Here is a 26928-nt window from a genome sequence, read left to right on the forward strand (position 1 = left end):
TGATTTAAATTGATTAGGCAGCAAAGGTGTGAAAACACCCTTAGACCATCTAAAGCTTGACTTCAGCAGATGACAGAAATCAGTTATGGTCAGTCCAAAACTGAAGTCCTCGATAACACAGGAAGATATGTGCACCAGTTTCCAAAAAACATACATATGTTTCAGAATCTTAGTTCTCTGTTCCCACAGTGAATATTCTGACACATTCCACATGCACAAACAAGCCATAAAACAATCATGAAAGAATGCAGAATAGCCTGACCTATGAGGAAATGTTGTTTTGAGTATGAATTTTATTTAGGGAAAGAAACATTCAAACTCTTATCAAACTGATAGAAGTGAAAGAGAAAGTTTAAAAATTACCTTTGTGAGAGTGGTTCATCTCAGTTTTGGTGACACAGCAAGAAGAAGTAAGAAATAAGGGGGGAAGACAAGACACTGTCAGAGATGATCACCCACGACTGCAGACCTGCTGATGGTTCCAACACCATCATTAAGTTTGCAGATGACACCACGGTGATTGGCCTCATCAGTGACAACGATGAGGCCGCCTACAGGGAGGAGGTGGATCGTCTGGCTGAGTGGTGCGACAGAAACAACCTGCTGCTTAACACCGAGAAGACCAAGGAGCTCATCGTGGACTACAGGAGGAATGCTGACCCACATCCACCCATCCACATTAAGGGGACGGCTGTGGAGCGTGTGAGCAGCTATAAGTTCCTGGGAGTCCACATCTCCGAGGATCTCACCTGGACGACCAACTGCTCCAAGCTGGTCAAGAAGGCTCACCAGCGCCTCTTCTTCTTGAGGACTCTGAGGAAGAACCACCTGTCCTCAGACATCCTGGTGAACTTCTATCGCTGCACCATCGAGAGCATCCTGACCAACTGTATAACAGTCTGGTACGGGAACTGCTCTGCCTCGGACCGGAAGGCGTTGCAGAGGGTCGTGAAAACTGCCCAGCGCATCGCCGGAGCACCACTTCCTGCCATAAAAGACATCTACAGGAAGCGGTGTCTGAAAAGGGCTGGGAAAATCATCAAAGACCCCAGTCACCCATCACATGGACTCTTCACCCTCCTGCCCTCTGGGAGGCGCCACAGGAGCCTCCGGACTAAGACCACCAGGTACCGGAACAGCTTCTTCCCCACAGCTGTCAGACTCCTGAACTCTGCCTCCTGACATCTGACCCACGTTAAACTCATGGACAGAACATACACACACCCACAATGGACAGCTGTACCCTCAAACACAATAATAACATGGACTGAACCACCACTCACAACCACTAGCACTTTATATAGCCTCTGTAGGAATTATATCTCACTTATCTTAACTGCACTACTGTATAGCTCTGTGTAAATAATCATTCATTTTTAATCCTACAACTGTTTACAACTTGCATAGTTCCCATTTCTGTATAGCTGTATATCCCAGATTCTGTAAAGTTATTTATTTCATATTCTGTATAGTTTTTCATATTTATATCCTGTTCATATCCTGTACATAGCTTGTACTCACTACAGCCTGTACATACTTATAGTTATAGAATATTCACAACATACTTCATACCGTGTACATTATAACATACCATAATAGACCCATTTCTGTAATATACTCACATATCTATATTATTGCTAATATATATTGTAATATATCTATATCACTAAAGCACTTCTGGATGGATGCAAACTGCATTTCGTTGCCCTGTACCTGTGCATGTGCAATGACAATAAAGTTGAATTCTATTCTAATTCTATTCTATGATAAATGTGTGTTCAAGAGGCTCGTCTGAGCTAACATTAAGGTTGACGTAAATATCACAAAACACAGCCGATACCTAAATCTGTGTGTTGCCTTTGCTTCTAGGCCACCAAGAAAAACAATGGCATAAAAGCATTCATGGTCTTACAAATTTGATTTTAACTAGTGAAATCTTTGTTTAATGGAATCCCTGCAGCAACAAATATTGACAGATGAAAGGGAACAACATCAAGCTACAATAACATTTGTTTTAGTTTAAATCGCTCATCTAAAAGCAGACACAGAAACTTTGTTACATATGAAGCTGAAGTTTACTGCATTAGTCCAGAGTAGCTGACTCTTAGTAGCAGGCCATGAGTAGAGGCTGGCACAAGGTTCAGAAATGAGTTGGCTTGGAGACCTAACTGGTGTAATAATAAGGAGTTGACCTGAAGTACAGGAGCATTACAAAAGAACTAAATTGTTTAGAGACCAAAATGCAAGAGCTAGAATTTGGCCATCACACATGTATCACATGGGATACTGAACATGGAGTGAAGAGACTTGATGTGAAGATGAGTCTCAGGTGTGCCAGTTCAGTGAGCGTTGTGAGTGCTGGAGTTGCCAGAACCAGCACTCGCACCAGACAGCCAAGGCTGTTTCCAGGTTATTTTCAAAAGAGTGTCACACTGTAGACTAAAACAAGACATCAGAATAAATATAAAATTGGTGCTGAAAACACAATTTTCAGGCTTGTGTCCTAATGCAGGTGTATTATTTTAAAAGTGAGGCTGTACAAAAACATCATTTAGCATTAAATTCTTCTTTGGCTAAAGTGAAAGGGAAGCTTATTATACTTGTGGGGTGATGCCACATGTGCTGCTCCACTCAATATGTCCCTGCAGACAAAGAAAAACAGACAGGAACTATGAGGAAGAGATGAATAGAAATGTGAAGAGAGAGAGAGAGATGTGCTGCTAGGATCCTAGTCATTTTTTTAAATGTAGTGGTCTCCTCAGGTATGTAATTAGCATTCCCAGTAAGAAAATACTTCTTGAAACTCAACTTGTAATTCAGGCTGTGAAAAGTGCCATCTTCTTATCCATTCACAATTTGGAGAACTAAAAGAAAAAACATTTCTTTTATTATTAAATAAAAAAAATATTACCAGTAGAAAGAAAAACACAAATAAATACATTTCAGTCTTTTCTGCAGCCAAATTGTTTTGGCACAGTTTACCTCATACCCATCACACAATCTGACATGTTTCTAATAAATAACATATTTTTTATGTGTTTATTGAAAATGACGACTGTTGGAAATAAACATTGCTGACATACTGTTACAGATTAAAACAGCCACCTGTAATCATTACCCTCCACATGCCTGAGTGTATATCTGTGTCATTCAGGAGGCTCTGATCATGGCTAGCATGGAGCACCCGCACCTGGTCCGACTGCTGGGTGTCTGCTTGAGTCCGACAATCCAGCTGGTCACACAGCTGATGCCTCACGGATGCCTGCTCGACTATGTCCACGAGCACAAAGACAACATTGGATCACAGCTATTGCTCAATTGGTGTGTCCAGATAGCCAAGGTAAGGAAACTGAGCCATTATTACCTATTTAAGTATAAAATACACGATTTGCTAATATGGTCAGTGTATTTACTTTCTAAGTGATATTTGGTGATAAACCTAGTGCGTGGTTTGAGTGGCATTCTGGTTCATTCATCAAGGGTTTTTATTGAATGCATGCTTGAATTTGCTTTGGAAAACAACTACGGTACTGTTCTATTATGTTTCAAGCGATAGAGGCCAAATGCATTACAACATAATTTCTAAACTGAGAAAAAAAAATGTGTTTATGTTAGTCCGTAGCACATGGCCGCAAGCCATGGACAACTGAGTGGCTATTGGTAAAGTGTGAGTGTTTATGGATTCAGCAGCAGACACCGGCACTTCCGTTTCCTCATCTCTATGTAGAAGTGAAGTAAATAATTCAAAGTCTTACTTAACTTTAGTGGGGGAAGTGTGGAATGCAGGAAATATGTTATAGTATCATGGAGTTTATTACAAATTCTTAGAATTTTGTTGTCAGTATCAATAGCTGACAGATACACATGAAGTCATATGAAAAAGGTTTTCACTGGAGTCTGTGCAGTACCTTTACTGCTTTCATGGAAAATAAGAGAGCCAAATGCTTCTACTTCAGTACTCTTGATTAACGGGATCATCAGCAAAGTTCGGGCAGGCTGCTGGTCTCAAGCATTTAGATTAGTGTCAACACAATGCGACAACCTCCCCAGGGGTGGAAGCAAATTCACCCCAAGATCAAATTGTACAGCACTCAAAAAAATTGCAAGAAACCCAAGAGCTACATCTCTGACTGGTCTCAGTTAGCATGTTAAATGTTAAAGTTCATGACGGTAACATTGGAAAAAAGTGGAACAAGTGTGAGTCATTTGGAAGGGTTTCTGGGAGAATTCCCCGGCCTCTAAAAAGAAAATGGCAGCAATGCAGCTTAGGTTTGCATACTTGCATCTAAACAAATCACAAAACCTCTCGAGACCAAATTATTGACTTTCATGCACAGTAGTGGAAGGGTGAACAATTGTTTTGCAACCAAGGGAGCTGGGCACCTTAGTGTTACTGACTTGACCATGAACATGTTTGTATACCAAAGCATTTTGGAGTAAAGTGTTTACCCCAAGCCAGCTCAGTCATGCAACAGGACATTGATCCCAAGCACAACAGCAAATCTACAGCAAAATGGGTGAAAAGAAAAGAATTAAGGTGTTGCAATGGCCCTGTCAGAGGCCAAACCTCAACCTGATTCAAAATATTATGGCTGGGCTTTCAGAGAGCTGTACAAAACACAATGAAATGAGGCAACAGTGGAAAATAGTGTTGGGTCAAAAATCTTCCACAGTGATATGAGAAACTGATAAAGTCACACAGACAATTATTACTTCAAGTTATTCGTTGTTGTTCTACAAGCTACTGAATCATAGGCTGTATGATGATGTAGGTATTCACAGGACTGCGGAGTCCTATGAAAACGTTCTGTTTCTTATGACTGTGTTAATGTGTCCGGTTTTCCCATGTCTGTGATTAAATCTCCAAATATCTTGCATTTTTTGAGTGGTTCATGAAATTGTCATACACACCGAAAAATAACAGGTTAAAAAGCCAGGAGAATCCGAATGAAAATGGAAAATGGCTTAGTAATCCCTGTAGTCCCTGATTTTATATCTTAGACAAAATTTTCAATTGCTGTTTTTGGCTACATCAGCAGCAGGCTTTGCCCAAGTGAGTTGCCAAGGGAAAATATTAAACCATCAGTTAAATTTGGGACACAGTTGTGATCACACCACATATAAAGTGCTTTTTATTTAACACCAAAGGCGATCATAGCTTGCATTTAGTCTTGCCATGCCGCTGCTGACAAACCCCCAGGCTGTGTAACATTTTCATGGTATAGAATTAATCATACAAATTACGTTGCCAAAAAACAATGAGATAAGCTACATGTACATGAATAAATATATGCCTGCTGTGAACAGTTGTCAACATGGAGAGATTTATAATTCATAAAGGGTAGATATGATGATGTATTATTTACCACTGTGTTGTGTTACAGTGTGTCCCATGCATATATTGTTTTGTGTTTTCAATAATTGGCTACCGCTCCTGGAGACTCAAATAGCCACCAGGGGCCTCGGTTAATAAGGTGCCCACCCTTGAGTTGACACAAACACAAATTGTCCTTCATAAATACAAAAAGAATTCTCTGAATGAGACTCATAATAACGTCTATCTAAACTTGCGTCTTGAAAATACACATTTTTTATTCTGTTTATCTTCAGCGCACGCACTCTTGCAGCCTCACATGGCTATTAAGGTTCTTGCAAGTGACAGGGCTCCATTCTGAGGCAACATCCCTGTGGTCCTCCCTCTCAGTCAAGGCCATGATCATAGCTGTAGATTATTAATGGAGTGATCTGTCATGAGAGCCATACTAATGAGCATATTCATCAGAGCAACCGCATACGCAGAGCTATGATGCCCAGAATTTTTTCTCTATTTTGTTTTATACTTGCATGTTCTGTTACTAAGAATCATTTTCTCTTCCCTATGACTTTTTGGTTTTTGACTCTCTGAATCCAACAGCACTCTCTTCCATATGTTGTAGTTGTGATGTGAGTAATTTAGAACTGATCTGGCTACTGCTAAGTAAAAAAAAAAGGATTATTCTGCTGTTTTGCTGTGGTAAGCACAGTGCAGTCTGAAATGCTGTTTCCAGTCAATCTGGACAGCTTCTTGGAGAAGTTTTACACAAGGGGCTTGATGAATAGCTTTGTCTTTATATTAGTGTGATGGGTGAAATGTGGAAACAGCTCAACCATCACACTAATTTGCCTGGGAAGGGAAGTGAAATCCACTTGTAGACTTTGTCATATGTTTAGTCAGTTCTGGCTCTACACAACTGAATACAAGGACTACAATACAGAGTGATAACTGTGATATAAATAAGTGTTATATCTTAATGATTAAATCAGGCATTGGAATGCAGCTGACAAGAGGAGGACTTTAAACTGTCTACCACCTCAAACAAAGTCGCCACTATGAATTTATTATTGGTAAGCCATACAAAAGGTTATACTATAGAACACGTGTTCATGGGCACATTGAGTCTAATGTGCACATGATCTAAGAGGATAACAAGCAGGCCTGCACTGTTGTGAACACAACACCACACAATTTTCATATTGTCTCTTGGCCTTGCATATTACTTATTATTTTCACTTCCCAGTGTTTTCCTTTAACCATGCTAGCAGATCGGCTCCAATGGTCTCTTTCAAATTGAAGTAATGGCCTTCCTTTGTGTGTTCTCCCTTTGCCCGAGTCGGTTTTCTCAAGCCTTCTCTTAAAGTTCAAAGACTGTTCAGTGTTTCTCGAAAGAATCTCCACCTCTAAAGTAAGACTGATTTTTTTTTTTTTTTTTTTAAAGAAAAAGAAAGTTAAGTTAAATCACAGATAATCATGGACTGGATCCTACTATGAGTTTGACATTAAGTGGAAAAAATTTAAATGTGTGAAGGACTGCCATCAAACTTGGGACAGGCAGTAATTTACCCACTGGAACATATTTCTATCTGTCTGCTGAAGTTTCATCGAGCCACTAAGCTCTTAAAAAGAAAAAGAAAAAATCACATAAAAAAATCAGACTAAGACTGACAAGCTGGCAATGTCTATTCTAAGAAAAGATCGAGGAAATATTGCGTGAATTGTACTGAAATTCTTTAAGCCTTTTAGCTTATTCAACTTTCTGTCAACTACATCTTTCTGCATCAATCTTTGTCAGAGCAGAAGAAGGTGGTTGGATGCAGTTAACCCTCTCCAGGCAGGCGTTGCAGATTTGCAACAGTTAAATACTAACAACCTGATTACCTCACATACATATTTTATGAGTTTTTTTTACTCAGAAGTACCACTGCAGGACTTGGTTGTGCATTAGCAACAAAAAGTTTAATTTGAGCCTGAGAGGGTTAAAAGGATTGACACTGATCACGTGGAGGACATATAGTCTGTTCTATTTAAATGTCTTTTTCCTAATGCGTAACTTTTGATTTTTGTCTTGCTTTTTGTCTTCTATGGTGTCTCACATATATATCCCTATTACTTATTGCTATAGCTACCAAGACTGTCAGCAAGGACTTCTTGTTGAGACACTCAACAAGAATACCGAAGCCAATCAAAATGTGGGATATTTTCTCAAGATATGGGACAGTAGATACAAATGCTGTGCAGTCTCACATAGAGTGGGATATCTGCTCATGCTAGGTTGCAGTGTTTATACTCCCAGAAGTCCAACACTGCTTTTTTGCAAAGCAGCTAGTGTGCAAATGATCCACACAAGGTGTCCTTGGTCCTTGGCATTTGCTTGGTTGTGGCAATGGTGACACTTGTCTCAATCCGAATAAATCACAAGTCCTGGTTTAGCATCAGATTTAAGTGCTAGCGATTAATGCATTAATAACGCATCTGTAATCACTGTGTTAAAAAGTTCAATTAAAATGTGACAAGAAGTGTCTGTATGATGCCATCGAGCTTGTGATTTTTTATTTTATTTAACAGCTCGGTGTCCCATTAACTATAAGACTTGTCTCAGTATCAAGTAGTGACAGCAATTCAATGCCACATTTTGGACAACGTTACGCTGTAGGAATGCCTCGCCGAGCCAAGCATTATAGTAGAAATTCTTTACTGAATACACCACCACCTTTTCTACTTCTTTTGTCAACATTGCTGGCCTGGGTTGCCTCCAAGTCAGTGATTGTGTGAATGTGTGTGTGGTGAGAGGGCCACACTGTGTGTTTCACAGGGTCATTTCTCAGTGTAAACCAGACTAGGCAAACATGCTTCTCTCCAACTCATTACATACATCCCCAGGGTTCCAATGAAAACTCAGTTCACTCATTTCCCCAGTCTACTTTGTCTTTTCTCCCTCTCCTGTCTGTATTTATTTCAGTATGTGAATCTCCAATTTTTCTTTTTCTATACCTCTTGTCTGAGCACTGTAGAAAGAAGAATATACCCTAGGCTCCCATGGATGCTTATTTTTGTTTGCAATCTTTTGTTGGTACAAATATTGGACTCTCTATTCTCATGTCAGTAATAAGGCAGTGTTGACTCACCATACGCAGATCTCTGTGATAAACTACCCACTGGCTGGTTGTTTTATTTTTCCCTTTGAGCCCACTTTGTAAAGCCATGTTCCTATAAGCAACTAGTGCTACATAGATTTGTTACTGTGCTGTATATGGCACAGCCCGACTTTGTATGTGTTTAACATATATTAACAGTGGCTATATAAAGGGAATAGTATTATAATTAGTGGTAATAGGAGGAGGAGTAGCAGCAGCAGTACTACTTTTTAAAAATTATTTAATGATTTTGTATTTTGATTTATTGCCTAGTAGTCATGATTGGAAGCAAAAATTTAAATAAAAATTTATTTTTGGCGAGACACAATTTTTCAAGGGCACCATCGACCTCAGGGCTAAGATCTGCTCTTGGACTAATGTGAAAACCTTAATAAATTAAAATGACTGCAGCAGTGTTTTTGGTTTTCCTCTTTTCTTTTTTTGAAGGAAGTGATTGTGGTAGCCTAGCAGGGGGTGCACTCCTTACTCTTAAATTTAAATTCAAATGGACAATGTTTCAATTAAACTTGAGAAGTGATTAAAACAGACATGAAGATGCGCTTAAATTAAACAAGCTAATATTTACCCATGGGAATCGGAGGTGGGGATGGGGGGGGGGGGGGGGGGGGTTATATTCTGGTCGCTAACATTAAATCATATAGTTATTTATGTAATCATGAAAGACCACCGCAAAAAAAAGAAAAAAGAGCTTCAGAATTAATTAGATTGGACATGAAAGAGAAGGAGACAGTAAGAGCAAGAGAGGAAGAGAGATAGGCGGGCACTTGTTGACGTTTCTAAGGTTTGGTAGTATCAAAGGCTCGATGCTTGTGATCTGCGCCGCGCTCCATGTCTTAACATGAGGTTTGAGAGCAAGGGTGCTATCTGCCAAAGCTTGCTTGGAATCAAACATCTGAATGCAATTTGAATGCTTTGCTTTGAGAAACAGAGGGGAGAGAAAGAGGAGAGCATTTGATAGTCTGTGTAAAAACTGAAACAGGGATAGCTGAGATCTGGAGATTCTACTGATATTGCCCTGGTAAAGATCCATCTTCATTTTTTTTTTAATTGTAGGACTGTCTTGAAACATGTTGCACCCTGTATTCAACATGTTGTTGTAATTGTCAGTGTATCCAAATAAAAATGAAATCATAATTGATACAGGGAGCCCTATCTGCAGAGATGCTGATATCTCTTGATTAGGGGTTTAATGGAAATCCAACACATTAGCATATACAGCATATACTGTTTGCATATTAATTACAGGTTTCGATCATTTTATTTATGAGTCAACTAGAAGTGTCATTCTGAGAAACTGCTGCCTTTTGCCATATAGAGTTTATTTGCTCACTACCAATCAGGCAGAAGTTGACACACATCAAATGCATTTAGGTTTGTATTCACTGCTGTGTGCAGACAGCGTTTTTTGTTGTCTAATGAACATTTCATTGTTAACTATTTTGATAATATTCATTAGTTCTTTTGAACAGTACACAGTTGTCCTTTTGGCCACAATGAGACACATGGGTAATACCTGAGAATAATACCAGATGCCTTAAAAATTTAAAAGCATGTAATTTAAAATCAGAAATATCTTTAAACTCAAGATGTCACCACATAATGAGCTAGCTAGTAAAACATCTTGAGTAAAATCACTTACTGGGGTTTTGAAATAATAACCTGCAGTTGTATTACTGTTTTTTATTTACAGCTGTGAAAATACTGTTTTGCTTTCACCTGGTTGGGGTCTTTGCTCCAAATGAATAGGAAAAAAATCGAATAATCGTGAGGTTGATGGACTGACTGGTGCAGCATCAGTGGCAGTGTAGATGTTGTGTTGGAACATGGTGAAAAGGTTGTTGAGCCTGAGGCATTAGCTCAGGATTTGCCAGTCTTCCTGCTTTCAAATTCTCACATACAGCACGGTGACAAGCTTTGGTTTGTTAAAGAAAGAATAGAACATGGATACGAGCAGCCAAAAGGTATTTTAAGTTAGAATAGCTGTGTCTTTACATCAAAAGGTGCTAATTTGATTGGTTTAGGCATACAATTAGTATTACGTCCTTGCTGCCTTCCTCTGCAGGCATTTTTGGATCATGTAACTGGGAACAGGAGGGGAGGGCAGAACACATTGTAAGGATTACATTTCCCATCTGGACAGGGAATGCCTTGGGATTTTCCCAGGAAGAGATCGAGGGCTTGGCTAGAGAAAATTGAAAAGGACATCTGGGATACCTTGCTCAGTCCACTGCCACTATGACCCAGACCAGATAAGCAGTGGAAAATCAACAGATGGAAGATGTACAGATGGATGGCCTTGTGGTCTTAGTAGTTGGGGTTTGTTCTACCTGAAAAATGTTTGTTGATTTTTTTTTTTTAAGAAAAGTGACACTTGGTCATGAAACTTGGATTGGCCTGAATACAAAAACACACACCGCAAGGCAGCAGACAGATAAGTCACTGTAAAGGACAGAAGGCTATACAAAGACTATACGACTGTACTGACTTATAGTTGCAGTGTTGTCAGTCAAAAGAAAACACAAACAAGACAAGAGAAAAAACATTCTCTCTTCCTTTCTTTCTTTTCCTCTGACTCTGCCTTACTGAGTCACTCATACACACACACACACACACACACACACACACACACACACACACACACACGCAGCAGTGACACGGTTTTAACAGTGTCTGGCTGAGTGAAGATGGATGTGGCCAGGTGGGGGAAATAGATGACTGCAGGCAGCCCACACAATGGATGAGACTGGCAGCTCAGGGAGACGGGTCGACACTAATGAGTGACTGCCAAACACACACACAAACTCACACAGGTAAACGGAAGCTTGTAGACATCCGAACTTGAAAACACAAACATTAACAAAGTGATTGAACACATGCAAACAAGCACAAATACATATTGTGATGCCCTCAAGTAAACAAGCACACGCCCACAGGCTTTGTTTAGCATAGAAAATGTACTATATAATAGTTTGTTGTATTTTTTTTTTTTATTTACTTCACTTTTCCTTTCGCTCTGTGTCAGTGTCAAACTACAAATGATCTCACTTCTTTTTAACCTTTCATAAACACAAACAGAAATAAACCCAAACACTGTGCTGGAGATGCATATTTTTACAAACTAAACTACCTAAATATCCTCCCCACACTTTTCATTACCTGATAAGTTCTCCCTCACATTTTATATTTATTTCCCAGAGGATATAGATGTATCAACAGGCTCTGCAAACACAGATCTGGAGATCTACACGTGCGTGCATGTGTGTGTGTGCTCGTGTAAAACCCCTTCTGTCTTTTTTTTAAATCGCTATGTGACCTAAAGGTTGTGAACATGGACTCTAATGTTACATTTGAAAAAGTACGGGACTCCAAGAAAATACCAAAAGATTTTTTTTAAAGCATTATAAAAACAAAGAACTGCTTTGCACATTTGTAATTGTTATTGATTCTGTCTCCTGATTCTATCTTCTGAGTAAAATTGTAATGATGAGATTAAGAACAAGGCAACACTGAAGTGTGGCAACAAGCGTTTTGGCTAGCTTTTCTGTGGGATTCTTTTTTTGTGCGCAGCTGTAAAGGGGCCAAGTTCCACATATTCTTTGTTTACAGTTCATATGTAAGGACATTTTGAATTCTGGAATTTGTGAGTTGGTGTCACCACAAAAATCAGCTTATATATTGTTCCATAAGCTTTTCCATTGTGTCTCGAGTCAGTAGTAAGTAAAGTAGTAAGGAGCAAACTGCTCAAATTTTACCTGCTCTGGTTGTTTTGGGCTTTTTTTTCTTTTGGCATTAGGGAAAAAAAGTTCACTTTTAGCCAGTCACATCACTTATCGGCAAACAAAGATGCTTGAAAACCAGGATGTCTGTTTTTTCACCCCTTGGCCATAAAAGGCTGATGGGATATTGTCGACCTCACTGGGTGGGCGGGCAGGTGGTGTGGACACCCGAGTTTGTCCCAATGCGTTTGACCTCAAATTTAAAGTCAGAGGTCAAGATTTCTGAAAATTTTGTGAACACAATAAATCGAGAATGATATCACCTCGGATTTTCAAGTTCATACCATAGGTGCATCTACTTAAAATCTCAGATAAGTCCAAGTTCCGGTGTTCTTGACCTCAAGATCAGAGGTTAACTTTTCTCGAAAATGATCCATCCATGGATGATGAACAAGGATCACTCAGAAGTGTTCGTCTATGCTCTCGTGTCAGGCGCTTCAGTAGATTACTCCTGCTATTAACAGCAGCCGATAGTTTTTTCTCCCCAGGACATAGCTTACATATTACTGTAATGTTCTTGTCTGCTTGTTTCAGAGAAGTGAAGAGCATGTCCATTTCATAAAACAGCCACTTGAGCCACTCGCTTCAGCCGAGTCCGACATCTTCCGCTTTAGAATACGACTATGCAGCAAACTGGCACCTGCACTACAGCGATGTTAAAGTGGCAGAGTTTACTTCTACGTTTAGAAGATAAATTATTGAAATTAAATAATGATATTCAGCGAGTTTAATTATTTTACAATGTATTGCAAGTACATTGTAAGTAACTGTAATTAAAATACCTAAAAATGAACAGTAATTAGTTACTCTACTTTTTCAGTGGAAAAGTAATTTAATTACAGTAACACATTACTTAGTAACGCATTACACCCAACATTGGTGATGGATCAAGAATCCATCTATAACTTGCAGGACACCGGCCCTCGAGGCCTGGAGTTCGACACCTGTGGCTTAGAACCACTTCACTTTCAATTACTAAGCTGCCACTGTAGATACATCCTCACTAGCTACTCTAGAATTGACTCAAACCTTGCTGTGTGTGTAACAATATAACAGATTAAGAGTCTGGTAATGTGAACTGTAAGTCTGAATGAATTACAAACATGTCTATTTGAGCAGTTATGGTCAAAGATAAATCAATGAGTGGATTTGTGTTTTTGAGTGTGATGTCTGGTTGACATGTCCGCTGTTTTGCCAGAGCCAGGTGCCAGGCTCTGTGACATCTCACCCACCCGGGCTGCAACATACCTGCCAGCTCTTTGAATTGAGGACAAGGTGAAAGCGGACTAACTTATTGTGATACATTGCTTACTGCATGACAATATCAGATGGTGGCCTCCATAGATTACTTTGTCAAAGATTCACTTTTTATGTATGAGGTGATATCACAGTCGTTCCTCCTGTAAATTGTAATAACATTTTTTTCACACCCACGATTCTGCAAAAATGCACATCTACAAGAAATTATTAAATGCTAATCTCCCTAGCCCTTTGAAATGTAAAGTCCAAATTAATAGTTATAATTTATTGATATATGTAGTCATTTGCTCCATTAATTAGACTTACCTCATTTACATAAACCTTAGTTTATCTCGGCACGGTGGTTGAGGCAGAACATTTGGCAGGTTTTGCATCTTGTTTTTGTAATTGAAATACTCTCCCTGCTAAAAGATTTGCCCAGCATATATCATTTATTGCTATATAAAAATGTTAGAAGTGTCTTAAGTAGCTCCCAACACTATCAATTTTGGTAGAGAAGAAGTCTTTTTGGTGTTTTAATAATGCACTTGCCAAAATGAGAGAGACTAACTGCAAAGAAAAAGCAATCAAAGTCAAGTACAACCAACATGCCATTAAACCTTTTAATGGTCTCAACCTCTCCATATTCCAGTTCACTGCAATTAGCAATAAAATTGTTAATGGGAGTGGACTTATGATGTAGCTGTAGTGCAGGTCAAGTTACACGGTCACACATAAAGACCTACACCATCAGTTATTTTCAGTGGTCTCTGACTCATAGAAAGGACATTTCTTTCTTTCTTTCTTTTTTCTTCTGTCTTCAATTATTTCTCAGGGAAAAAATACAATTTCAAGTACATGAGTCAGACTTCAGAAGCACAAATTCCTCTGTGTCTGCAAACCTTTTTCATCAGACTTTATTATGTTTAAAGATTTTTTTTCATATTTTCTGTTTTAATTAAAGGTATACAAGCAATAACATTTCTGAAAATGTCATATAATAAAAAGACACCCACCTAAATTACAGCCTAGTGTCTTAAAAGGGAATAATATAGTAACTAATAAAGCTTACATTTTTGCTTGTAAGCCATTAGCAACTACTTAACCTTAAAACCAAGCTATTCTCCTCTCTGGAAGATCCGTTTGAGCAGCGTCATCTACAGCAGGGGTAGGCAAACTCCAGGCCTTGAGTGCCGGTGTCCTGGAGGTTTTAGATGTGTCCATGATCCATCACAGCTGATTTAAAGGGCTAAATGACTCCTCAGCATTTCTTGAAGTTCTCCAGAGGCCTGGTAATGAACTAATCATTTGATTCAGGTGTGTTAACCCAGGGTGCGATCTAAAACCTGCAGGACACCGGCACTCGAGGCTTGGAGTTGCCTACCCCTGATCTACAGCTTACAGCAGCCAGAAAGCCAGTTCACTAAAACTGCAGAACAGAACAAGAAGCATAACCAGACTGACAAGAGATGTAGAGTCAGACATTGTTACAGAAAAGAACCACTCTGTGTCTCTACTCAATCGAGGCATGAGAAATGATATGCCAAAGCACCTGCTTTGAATTGAGCCATACTGCCTACATTAGCACAACCAGAGCAGGTGGGTTTTGTTAAATGAAGATTCACCTTGGGCACCTTGAAATACATTTTGGATAGAGTGTCAAAATGTCATACCCCAGAGGATGTAAAACTAGATATTTATAGTTTTCAATCGAGTCAACCAACCTGAGTAACCATAAAGTTTATTTATGTCTTCATGTATGGACACAGTCTATTCTGAACTGTTTTCAAAGTGATATATTAAAACAAAGCAAAGATAGTTTTTGTATTTTGTGGGGGTTTCTTTTAAGCATAAAAACTAACTAACTTGGCTAATTTGGAAGTGATAATGTCCTAAGTAAATAACCTGCTTAATTAAGCTGTTAACCTACATAAAAGAAGCTTACCTTAACAAGAAACATAGCTAACTACTTGCACTAGAAACTTTTTCCCAAGTAAATAAATTAAAAGTTTAGATCAAAGTGTAACTTACATTTTTCAGAACAACTTTGAAAATATTGTCTGTTTGGAAAGTGCATGATGTGTCATTAACAGTCATAAAACGGCAAGCTTCCTAATTCAAGGTCCCAGGCTCTGCTCTGCTGTTTTATTTAGCATAACTGCGATTCAAGCGATATACAGTAGCTATCAATATAAATGTGATGTGAATACACCATCTACAGTAGTTGTAGAATTATTCAGTGCATAGTTGTACTGGTACTTGTTGTTTAGAGGTTTGGGAGTTTGGAAATTAGTTTATGCTCATACAGGCCTGCTTATCTCAAGTGTTTGAGGGAAATTTGAATAATATCATTACATGAAACTGCAATGTTTGTAATTTAACTTTCCTTGTCCTTATCCATTTCTGCGCCCCTGTGCCTATGAAGCCTGTTTGAGCAGATTCCTTTTCCGAGCACATCTTAAAAGCCAGCATAGGACATTTTATAAGCTAACAGCTCTTTTTAAACCCTTTCAAGGGTCCCGGTAGAATTGTCACAGCTCAAGGTTGTGTTGGGATGTCATCGGTATCATCTGAGAAATGAAGCAAATGAAGCTAAACTATAGAAAACCTGTCCTACTCATTTCTCCTGATCAGGACTCAAGGTTCCACATTGTTGAAGCTGTTATCATGGCAGAGACAGGATCCCCCTGTTACAATTTGGCTTTTGTTAGAACTCGTTGACAACATGCAGGCAAGTCTCACGCTGCCTTTGTCAAATTGGGGCTGTCTATAAAGGCCTCACACACTCATGGTCTTACACCCGCACACACACACACACACACATACACACACGTTGATACATTCGAAAGCTCAGAGGAAAAGAAAGTACAATATTGATGACAGTCTTCACTGTCTCCAAGGCTTACCACAAAATCAACTTCCATCAGACACACATGCACACACACACGCAATAGAGGGTTTCAGTGTGCAGACAGGCAAGAGTGCACTCTTAAAAGGGGGCTCAAATGCACACCATCATATATATAGACATACATTTGCACACACATGCACGTCTTTGTATGCTCACGTGCATATATGTGCAGATACAGTCTCTCCTTTGTCTCTGGAGACAGTGTATGCATTATTTACTGAAATGACAGTGGACAAAACACACTAAGATTACAAAAATAGCAAGAATTTCAGGAATGGACAATGCTGTCTGGTTTTATTTTTCAGTATACCTTTTGAGTATTTGATTAATATTGAAGGATGTTTTTTCTTGGTTAATAGTAATAGCAAACGAACTGGTAGCTTTTATTGAAAGTGTAATGCAGCATAACATAAAAATACTCAAGTAAAGGACTACCTCAAATTGAATTCCTCAAATTTCACTTTAAGGTGCTATACTTGAGTGACTGTGCTGAATTGCATTGCACAGTTAGCAAGGTTGTTTTATAGTGTGGTTGCAATTAAGAAAGGGGAAATGCGGCAAATAATTTTCTTTCAAGCATGAATTCAGATTGATTACACTTTTGCTTCTGGAGCATAATAATAATAATAAAAAACAAACATTTATTAGACACTCGGTACTCAACAGATACTCTCTACATCAACCCATTCCACAGAATTCCTGCTCGATTATCAAGCTGCCGGCCTCGCAAAAGATCAATCATAGATCACAGTTAATGTCTCCCGTTTCGACACCCAGTGATTGCCTGGTTATTATCCCACTAATTATGACTATCATCATTATTATCATTTCTCTATTACAGTTCATTACTCCAGCACTGAAAAAAGGATGGTATAATGGTCTAAGTGGCAGTTATTCCATTTATTGATTGGTTGTAAGGTGCAAACCTTGTTGCATGCTGTTTTCTCCTCTGACTGAAAGTGTCTGAGAGCTGACAAGTTATTGCCGGGTTTTGAACTATCGGGCTGTAAAACGGCAAACTCACCAAACAAATAACTGACAGTGGGCAGGCATTTAATACACTTTGCTCACAGGATTGACTGCAATGTAAACAACTATTTGCTGTTGGGCAAAGCCAGGGGGGTAAAGTATATTTTATGATGAGCTATTTTATTGAGGCAATCAAAGATCAAACAACTATTTGATTATTGAAAATCAAATATGGCCAATGCATGCTTTTGTGTTAATATAGTAACTCAAAAGAAAATGCCTGCAGATAAAATATTTTCACACTAGGGAAAATTGCTTGATCACATTTTCTTTCAAACAACCACACAGGCAATTTGCCATAAAGATCTGCACCAGTGCACACTCTGGTACCTAGCGAAACAGTAATCTACAAGTAAATTTGTTATTTTCCGAAAATCAATATTCCATGCTTTTTTTCTTCCCGATTCAAAAACTTGGTTTGGGTTGATGCCAATTGAAGGTCTATACACTATATTTACACACGAGTATTGCCTCCAGCCAGATTTGCATCAGCCTAAAGAGTGTAACCTGACAGCTCATTGCTTGTATTGAACATGTACAGTGCAGTTATTGTCTTGTCCAGCTTCCATTTAAGGGAGCTTTAAGAACTACCCACTATCCTACTTGAAAATAAAGAAGTGTACACACTCGAAGACCCTTCCTGTAGGCAACATTACAGTTCAAATCAAACGCAGTTGATATTTACTCAAGTGCTTTCCCAGCAGTCTTTCAACACACCCACCCCTTTGCAAACAACCCCAGGCAATCTCCATACACTCCCTCACTGGAAAGCACAAACAGACCAGGCTCAGTAGATAGCGAGACTGTCCCACCTTTGGGAGGTGAAAAAATCCGAATAAACCCCTGCTCTAAATAGTTGCGGTTTCTCGCAGTCATCATCCTTAGTCAACAACTGACTCATAACCTATGTTGTTAAACGCCAGATGCACAAGCTGTACCAATGCGATTAAGGACATAAAGGAATATCGCATCATGATGTTGTTGGCAGAACATAAATTATCTCCGTGAGAGTCAAATATCTCTGAGTCAAGACAAATACACTTAGGGTTAGACTGATAACCATGCATTTTGGGATTTAATGACATAAGCAGTGAACCATTTTCATTGGCCGTAGGGTTATACTCAGTTCATAGAGGAATGTATTTACATTCAGCTCGACAGCATACAGACATTGAATGAATCCTGAAATCCGTCTGACTCCTATAGTGACGCGATTCTGCTGCTCTCTTACGCTATAAAGAGCATTTTGATGGTATGGTTTGATCTTCTTGCTGCAAATTATTGCAGGTTCACAAAGATGTTCAGAGTCACCTTTAACCCATCCATCCTGATGTGGTTGGTCTCTTTAAAGATAATAGTGCCCACACACATGCAAAAGATCTTGGTCACATAGCGCTCCACCACATCATCAAAACATCAAATGAGAGGAAATTGCTTTTGAAGATTAATGCTCAATCATATATCCAGTCAAGTCAAAAAATCCAGAAACTTCCTGGGACACTTAATGTTGTTTGGGGATTTTTTTTTTTCTTTAATTGGTCAGCTGTTTGTAATTGTGAGGCACACAAGTCGAGTTAAGTAACACAGAAAAAGTAATTTTAAACTTTACTCATAGGAGTAATTGTTAAACTTACAGTATGATGTGCAGAGTTCACTTGTAAGTCTTTTCTTTTAGTCTGCACTCCTTTACGGTGACAAACAAAATCTATATCTCAGTATGTTGTCACAAACAACACAGATGTCTTTCTTAATACGTATCAATAAACAACATATCCATTTAACAGTAATTCCAAGTTGTGTACAGTTATGAGAAAAAGAAAGTTCTCACAGGAATTTATGCAGTCTAAGTACATCATTATTGCTTCTATAGGAAATAAAAAAGAAAAGTAACATGGAGGCACTGCTAATCAGATGCACTTGTGTCAATATCCCAGCAAATTCACCCCAAGGTCAGACTGTGCAAAGCTCAGAGAAACTGCAAAAAACCCAAGAGCTACATCTCAGGCTCCACAGTTAACATCTTAAATGTTAAAGGTCATGACACTACTATTAGAGGAAGACTGAACAAGTATGGTTTGTTTTGATGGGTTGCCAGGAAAGAAGCATCTTCTCTCTAAAAAGAACATGGCAAAATGTCTTAAGTTTGCAAAGTTGCTTCTGAACAAACCACAAGACTTGTGGAGCAATGTCCTTTGGACAGACAAGAACAAAGTAGAGATGACTGGCCAAAATACACCGCACTGTGTTTGGTGAAAAATAAACACATACCAGCACCTGATACCAACTGTCAAACATGGAGGTGGAAAGGTGATTATTTTGGCTTATTTCACAGCCATAGGACCAGGGCCGAATTTCTCTGTATACCAAAAAATTCTACAGTCAAATGGGACTTGGCTTGGCTGAAATTGGATCATTCATCTGGATCAATCAACAATGATCTCAAGCAAAGCAGAAAATGCACAACAGAATGACTGAAAAAGAAAAGAATCTAGGTCTTGCAACGGTCCATACAAAGTTCAGACCCAATTGAAATGTTGTAGTAGGACCTTAAGAGATCTGTGCATAAACGAATGCCTGCAAATCTGGATCAGTGAATGAAGCAACATTGTAAAAAAATTGGGCCAAAATTCCTCCATAACGATGTGAGAGAATGATGAAGCCGTATAGAAAATGATCATTATATAAGTTCTTGCTGCTGAAGCTGGTTCTACAAGCTATTGAATTGGGAACTATCCTTAGTTTTTCACAGAACTGCATATATTGACGTGAAAACTTGACTGTATGAAGAAAATGTTACAATGTACAATGTCAAATTTTAATTACATATTACAGAGATTTGTCAAACTATCAATTGTAACAGGGGTCATATACAGCTCCTGTCAAGTTTTAACTATATTATATAACAGTCAGTGACACTACACACCTTTAAACTGAAACATAGTGACATATCAGCAATCATCTCACTAACTGCAAATTCAACCAGACCCAATACTTCATGTGAGAAGAACAGATTGAGAAAAACACAAAGTTCTGCTGACTGATGGAACCCCAAAGGAACAAATTTTAAATAAAAATTTAAACTGTTTATCATTTTGAATACCATTTCAGTTATCATTGCCTCAGAGCACTTTGTACATACAAAGTACGTACATTGCTCTTCATAAGATGTGACTCATTCTGAATATAAACTTCCAGATGATGATTAATTTATCTTGACTATGAATCAATATTACTTGATTCATAGTCTTGGGAGACTCTTCTTTCAGAAAGAGTGTACAAATCAATTATGTTTCTATCTACAAGTACCTCATCTCATTGCAAAAAACCAAAAACACTTAGTCACACCAAAAAGTGTCTTAATTGTGCTAAATTAATTGAAAAAATATACAACATACTGTATGCAATTAAGAAACACTTTGATCTTTTATACTTACTGATTACTGTTGTTCCCATGGGTGTGCAAACATTTCATAGCAGAATGTCATGAAATCCATTTAAGAACAAAATTTTCAAAGAAAAACATCGGTTCATGCTACTTACAAGGTTTCCAGTCAATGCCAAAGAGTCAAATGCTGAAATGTTTGGCTCAGGAACTGTGAAAAAGAAAGAAAAACTGCCACAAAATACCCCATCAACTGCACCATCTGTACTCATCATTATTGTATTGAGTGCTTTAGCTGATATTTGATTGGATCTCTGTTTTAATTAGTGTGCTGAGTTCCCTCTGTTATGTATTTACTTTTTTTTGTAAATTATAGGCTACTGTAATTGAAGAGGGCACAAATTAAATGAGTCTGCGCCACAAACTTGATTATGTGTGGCTACAGCTCTGGCTGGCTCATGATAGAGGGAGCCCAGTCATCTGCTTCTTTCTGAAGCTTTAAGAATGACATTTTATGCTGTGTGTGCTCATTGACAAATTGAGCAAGCGAATCAGGCTGAAAAAGAGTAAGAGCAGAAGAGAGAGACAGAGAGAGGAACAGTAGCAGATTACAGCATGCCAACTATATTAACATATCCATCTGGTGTCTCATTTTTCACCACTCTCACTCACCCCATTGGCCCCTGTTGCCCCTGTCACTGGGCTCAAGCGGGCCCATCCAGGACAAGGTCATGTTGTTGCCGTATGTTATGAACCTGCCACCTGATCCCAAAGATGCCTGTAGGGACCTGGCATACCAGCATGTTGGCACGGTGGCAGCAGTAGCTATACACTGATAGAAAGCAAGGTAGAGTAATATAATATGGGTCATATATGCACACACGTACGTATTCCCACAAAATAACACCTTTTGCCAATGCTGTCTTTTTCAATCACCATTTTTATCCCTTTTCTGTTTGTATTTGTCTCTCTTCATCAGGCAGTGATAATGGTATAATCTTAACATGCGTATGAGTGTATTTCTGCCACACGTATTGGCAATCTTTGCAATCTAAACATCTATCTTTGAAACAAGTAAACAGCCAGATGGCATAACTAGAGTGCAACTAGGCATTGAGTGAAACATGGTAATATTGAAATACTGTAAGAATGAGAGGAGAGAGAAAGGCAGCAAAACCAGAAGTCATATTGTTTATGTGGTTAGCACTCCAAAGTCATCTACAGCATTTATTGATTTGATCGAAAAATATAATTATGAAAGTAAAACCACAACCACCTCCCTTCATTTATCTCCTTGAGCAAATAACATTTCTTTGGAAGTTTTCTATGCCCTATAGATTCTGCAGCTTCTGATTGGAAAGGTCAAATGACCCTTGAGGATTTTATATGCACAGCCTTGACTTTAGAGTTCAGTGAACCAGTGCCTCTGCAAAGACAAAGACAAAGACAGAGAAGTGAAGAGTGAGTTGCTGAAACAAGCTTTTCCCAAACCATCATTTAACATTTCATTCTGACCTCTCAGTATAAGATGATTCGGTTTAAAAAAAAAAAAAGAAGGAAGGATGGATAAATTTCTGCTGAGTGTTTGCATTTCTTTGCCCTCACCATGCATAGACCTGATTTTTTTCTGTGCCCTTTCGTTGTAGACCTAACCCTTCTCCCCAGCTTCCTTGAATTCCTATGACATCACCAGATCTTAGATGATGTAGACGTCGATGAAATGCCGCATCATTCTGAAAACCTCTGTGGCCTCCCTGTTGTTTCACGTTATATGTGCATATACTGCGCATCTCCAAAGTCAAACTGACCCTTGTGGATAAACATAATTATTACATAATGAGTAATAATGTTTCACATTTTCCACCAACTTGCAGTCAGACTTTCATGAGTCAAGAGCTCTTTGAACAAAATTATTTCTTACTTTTTAGGCACAACTCAAAATGCATGTGTGCATTGTCATTCTTTAAAGGGATTAAACTCCATAATTGATTTGAGTAAGTGCAAAACTGTGACTTTCCCAGATATTTGACATTTCAAGATACATTTCGCATAAACTTTCAGTACATAAAGCTGCATTAAATGTAATGTGTTACTTTATTTCCATCTGTGCCATTGTTCTTTATATTTCTCTTTCTGTCTGAGCTTTCTCTTTGTCCCTTCTTCTGTGGGTGGTGAGGTCAAAAGATACCCTTCATGCATTCATTCATAAGAGCCAGCTGGATGATGGGCTTCAAAAATATTAGCTTTCTCTCAAGCAAAGAGCCCTGGGTGCTTTATTCTCTTGTATTGTTTGTTTATTTCACTCAATTCAAGCTCCCACTTATGTGAACATTAAATCTACTTATTCACAACAAAATTAAAATTCTTGACATGTACAGCAAAGCTATAAAAAAAACTCTCTTCCCAGCTAAAATGCATGAGTCTTAAAAGGCAGGCTTAAACTGCCTAATAGACTTGAAATAAATATGTGTTTGACTAGACCAGTAATTGTTGGAGGAATGGGTGAAAAAGCTCCAAAAACCAAAAAAAGAGAAAGTTTAGGGATTCCCTTTGCATTCTTAATGATATTTTATTGTTGTTATTCTCTCAGGCTCTTATATTTTTCTGATTTTTTTTATACAACCAGTGACATGAAACTTGACCTTTTGCTTTTTCTCCATTGCATGAAAAAATGGATATTTTAATTTCCAGTAAAAATGATCACGTTCATACGCTATTCTCCACTGATATGAGCTAAACCTTTGACTGAATTATACATTATCTATTTAAAAGCAGCTTATATTCATTGTGTGACGGTAGATAACTTACACCTACAGCTATGACTAAGTAAGGTCAGCCTCTACTCATTCAGAGTCAAGAGAGTAAATCCCACTTATCATGATGGCTGCTTGACAGCTCTTTAGCAACAGCATACATACCCCATACGTTACAGCATATGGAATGAGACACTTCCCCTTCATCTCCACTGTGATTAGATAAAGCACAGTTTTATAGGTATGTATCATCTTAGCTTACTCATGTTATTGAGTTATGATGTTATTGATTGTAAGATCAGAAGATTATCCATACTGCCTGATCTTTAACAGTCACCCGCTTTAACCTCCTAAGACCCGAACTCTTCCACGGCATGCATTTTTAATTTCTCTTTGATATTTGAGCATATTGGGGCCCGATGAATGTAAAAAGAAAGAATAGCCAGATTTTTTTTTACCTTGTTTTTGTTTTTATGAAAAATAAGAGCCACATATGAGGATATTTGTTTACAATTTTTATAGAACAGTAGCGGTATAATGTCCTCGTAAGTGGATATCAGGCCCTTGTAGAGCAAAATTGAGTATTTTGGTCTAAATAACCCAAAATGTGATGTCCACATATGTGGACGTCCTAGGAGGTTAATGTAAGTATAGATAAAAAGGTGCATGCACATGTAATTACGAATTACATGCTATTAGAGATTCCATGCTCATACTGGCCAACTCATTCTGCTGAATCTTTTAGTGAACCCGATATCTGAAGCTCCCATAAACATCACAAATATTTAATATTTCCAATAAGATTTCTATATACTTCACGTATTTCCTATAGTGGACTTTGAATTTTAAAGCTGGCATTCACAAATATCATCCGCATTGGTGGGTCTTGAATCTCATATCAGTCAACTTCTTCTCATTCCCATTGTGTTAGACAGAAAAGACACTGGATATCAGACAATGATACAAGGCATTTTGTACTTTGATGTGCCCACTGTATCCAATGATAAGGACAAACTTTACATTACTGGGTTTATCAAGCAGGGCTTTGTCACTTTTTTAAAGCTGAACAGTGTTTTCAGCTTTTAATGGGTAGCAAAGCCCTGCTTTCTTTTTACTCCATGTTTGGCTAGATTAAGGCAAAAACTTTGGTTAGGATTAGGGATTAGGAAAAGATTCTGATTCGGTTCAAAATTTTAACAGACTGAGAAATAACACTAATGAGTTACTAATGTTTAAACGTGATGCCTGCCCAAGTCTCCAAATGTGACAAGTCAGGAGTAAGACTGGTCTCTTGCAAAAGGACACAGTGTGAGTATCTGTCAGATGCCTGTGGCTTTCACAAAATAGCAACAACAATTATGCTATTTATCCAGTGTACAATAGTTTTCCATATTGTAAGCACTACTCTGATTAAGTTGCATATTATCAGGGAATTTCCTATGTTAGTCCAATTTACCTACAAATGTATTCAGCCCTGATTTGCTCTTTAAAACTCATTTAACTAATCTGAATTTCACCAGTTCTACTTTTTAAAAGAATTTAAAATAGTTCAAATTACACTTCATCCAGCAATTACCTGAGAATTAGCGGTTTTATACTGTTAATTTACATTTCCTCCCAGAAAAAAATAACTATCCAAAATAGCCCCATAAATCAAATTATTAGTTGTAAATATTTATTGCTGGTTGTTGTAATTCAAAACAACAAAACAGTTTCGCCAGTATTGCAATTGTTGGGGATTGTAAGGGCTGAGTTTTATACGTGTACAAACTTATCTTTTATCATTTATTATTAGTGTTCCATCTCTGCTTCTGCCAGAGCACAGGTCAGAAAATAGAAATGATAGGTCACTTGGTGAGTAAAACCCTTGACTTGACTTCAGCTGGCATTTATTGCTTCTCTAACCCCTTTTATTAATGCTGAACCTGACATAGTAGCAATAGCGAGACACAAGAGACTTAATTCTACAAAAAGATTCTCAGGCCAGCTCTTTGCTCTGAGGCATCCGTGAATGCTTTACGCACAATTGAGGATTGTCTGGGCGTACTAATGTGTGTATGTGTTATAATTCTACACACAACACATGCTGAAATGCAAGCCAAATGTTATCTCTTTTTAAAGGCACATCATATTTGCATAAGAGTATGCAAAGAGTTTGGAATACATCACTCTGAGATGCACTCGAAATGCAGGAAAAGTACTACTTTTCATATTTTTGGAATTGTTGTGGGTCAAAAGAAACTATGGAAAATTACTTCTGTCACAATATTCCGGTTTTGTCTCTGAGATCACAGATAATTTGTCTAGAGAGTGAAGTAAACATGAAAGTACAACATATAGGCATTATGCATTCATCCCAGCGCACAGTTCAAAACAAAAAGAACTTTCACCAGTGGGGGATAATTGTTTGTACGGTGACATAGTTTTTAAAAAAAACAATACATTGTCAGTATCACTTATCCTTCTCTTCAATACCTTTAATTCACAACTTTTAGTGTTTTACTAGCTGATCTTTAATTAAAGAGATGAATGCATATTGCTCAGATGCACTTTGTGCAATTGCCAATTTGTGCAGGTGCAGATTTGTCTGTTTTCAGAACCCCCCTCGTCTAGGTTGTAGGTATGGTAGTGCATCTGCATTAAGGGTTCATCAGAGAGAATAAATGTATATGAACAAGGTTTCCTTTTGCAAAGTGCTAACTCATTCTGAGCACAGACAAATTGTTCATATTCAAGCTGCCCACTAATGTCATTTTCTAAATTCATTCCGACATGGGAGCTCAAAATGAAATGAAAGCCTACCGCTTTCATCATTATTGTGTTATCATTCCCCCCCACCTTTCTCTCAGTTTCTCCTCCACATTGGTCCGATTTGTTTCACCTCATTCCTTAAACGGTGATTCACCTTCTCCCGAGCCTACTGGGGTCCTTTTATATCTAAACCCTACATTAAACATGTACCGCATTAAGCAGATCTCTGTACTGATGTCACCGGTCTCCAATAAAACTGCACCATTATTCTCAATATGATAACACAAAACAGACAGTCACTAAACATCCTGTGCCCTCCAGAGATACTGGCATCCCTGTTAAAATGAGCAAAAGAGGCAGAATAATAAAAGAGAAAAATAGCACAGATGAGTCATGCTCTCTTGCTGCTCACTATTCAGTATTATAGAATTACTATCATTCATTGTAATCACACTTTTCTACAGGGTCTGATGTTATGCACTCAAAAGGAAATGCACAGTATTTTATAACAACACCGACATCACAGAAAATGTGCATTTCACTTTGATTGATATACCTGTTGGTATTATTTCCGATAGAATCTAAATTCCTGAGCTACTAACAAATACCAAGCAC

The 26928-nt window shown here is 38.2% G+C and overlaps 1 protein-coding gene across 1 annotated transcript in view; it reads left to right on the plus strand.

The window, feature by feature from the left end:
• Window positions 1-26928, plus strand: part of erbb4b (erb-b2 receptor tyrosine kinase 4b) — a 338434-nt gene that overhangs the window by 287106 nt on the left and 24400 nt on the right. The window contains exon 20 of the mRNA XM_085249408.1: window positions 3155-3340. Coding sequence (XP_085105534.1) covers window positions 3155-3340 — 186 coding nt within the window. The remainder of the gene's footprint in view (window positions 1-3154; window positions 3341-26928) is intronic.

This window comes from Mchenga conophoros, linkage group LG16, assembly GCF_057382185.1.
Source record: "Mchenga conophoros isolate Kocher_MC1m ecotype Shallow Benthic linkage group LG16, M_conophoros_male_GT1.1, whole genome shotgun sequence".
NCBI lineage: Eukaryota > Metazoa > Chordata > Actinopteri > Cichliformes > Cichlidae > Mchenga > Mchenga conophoros.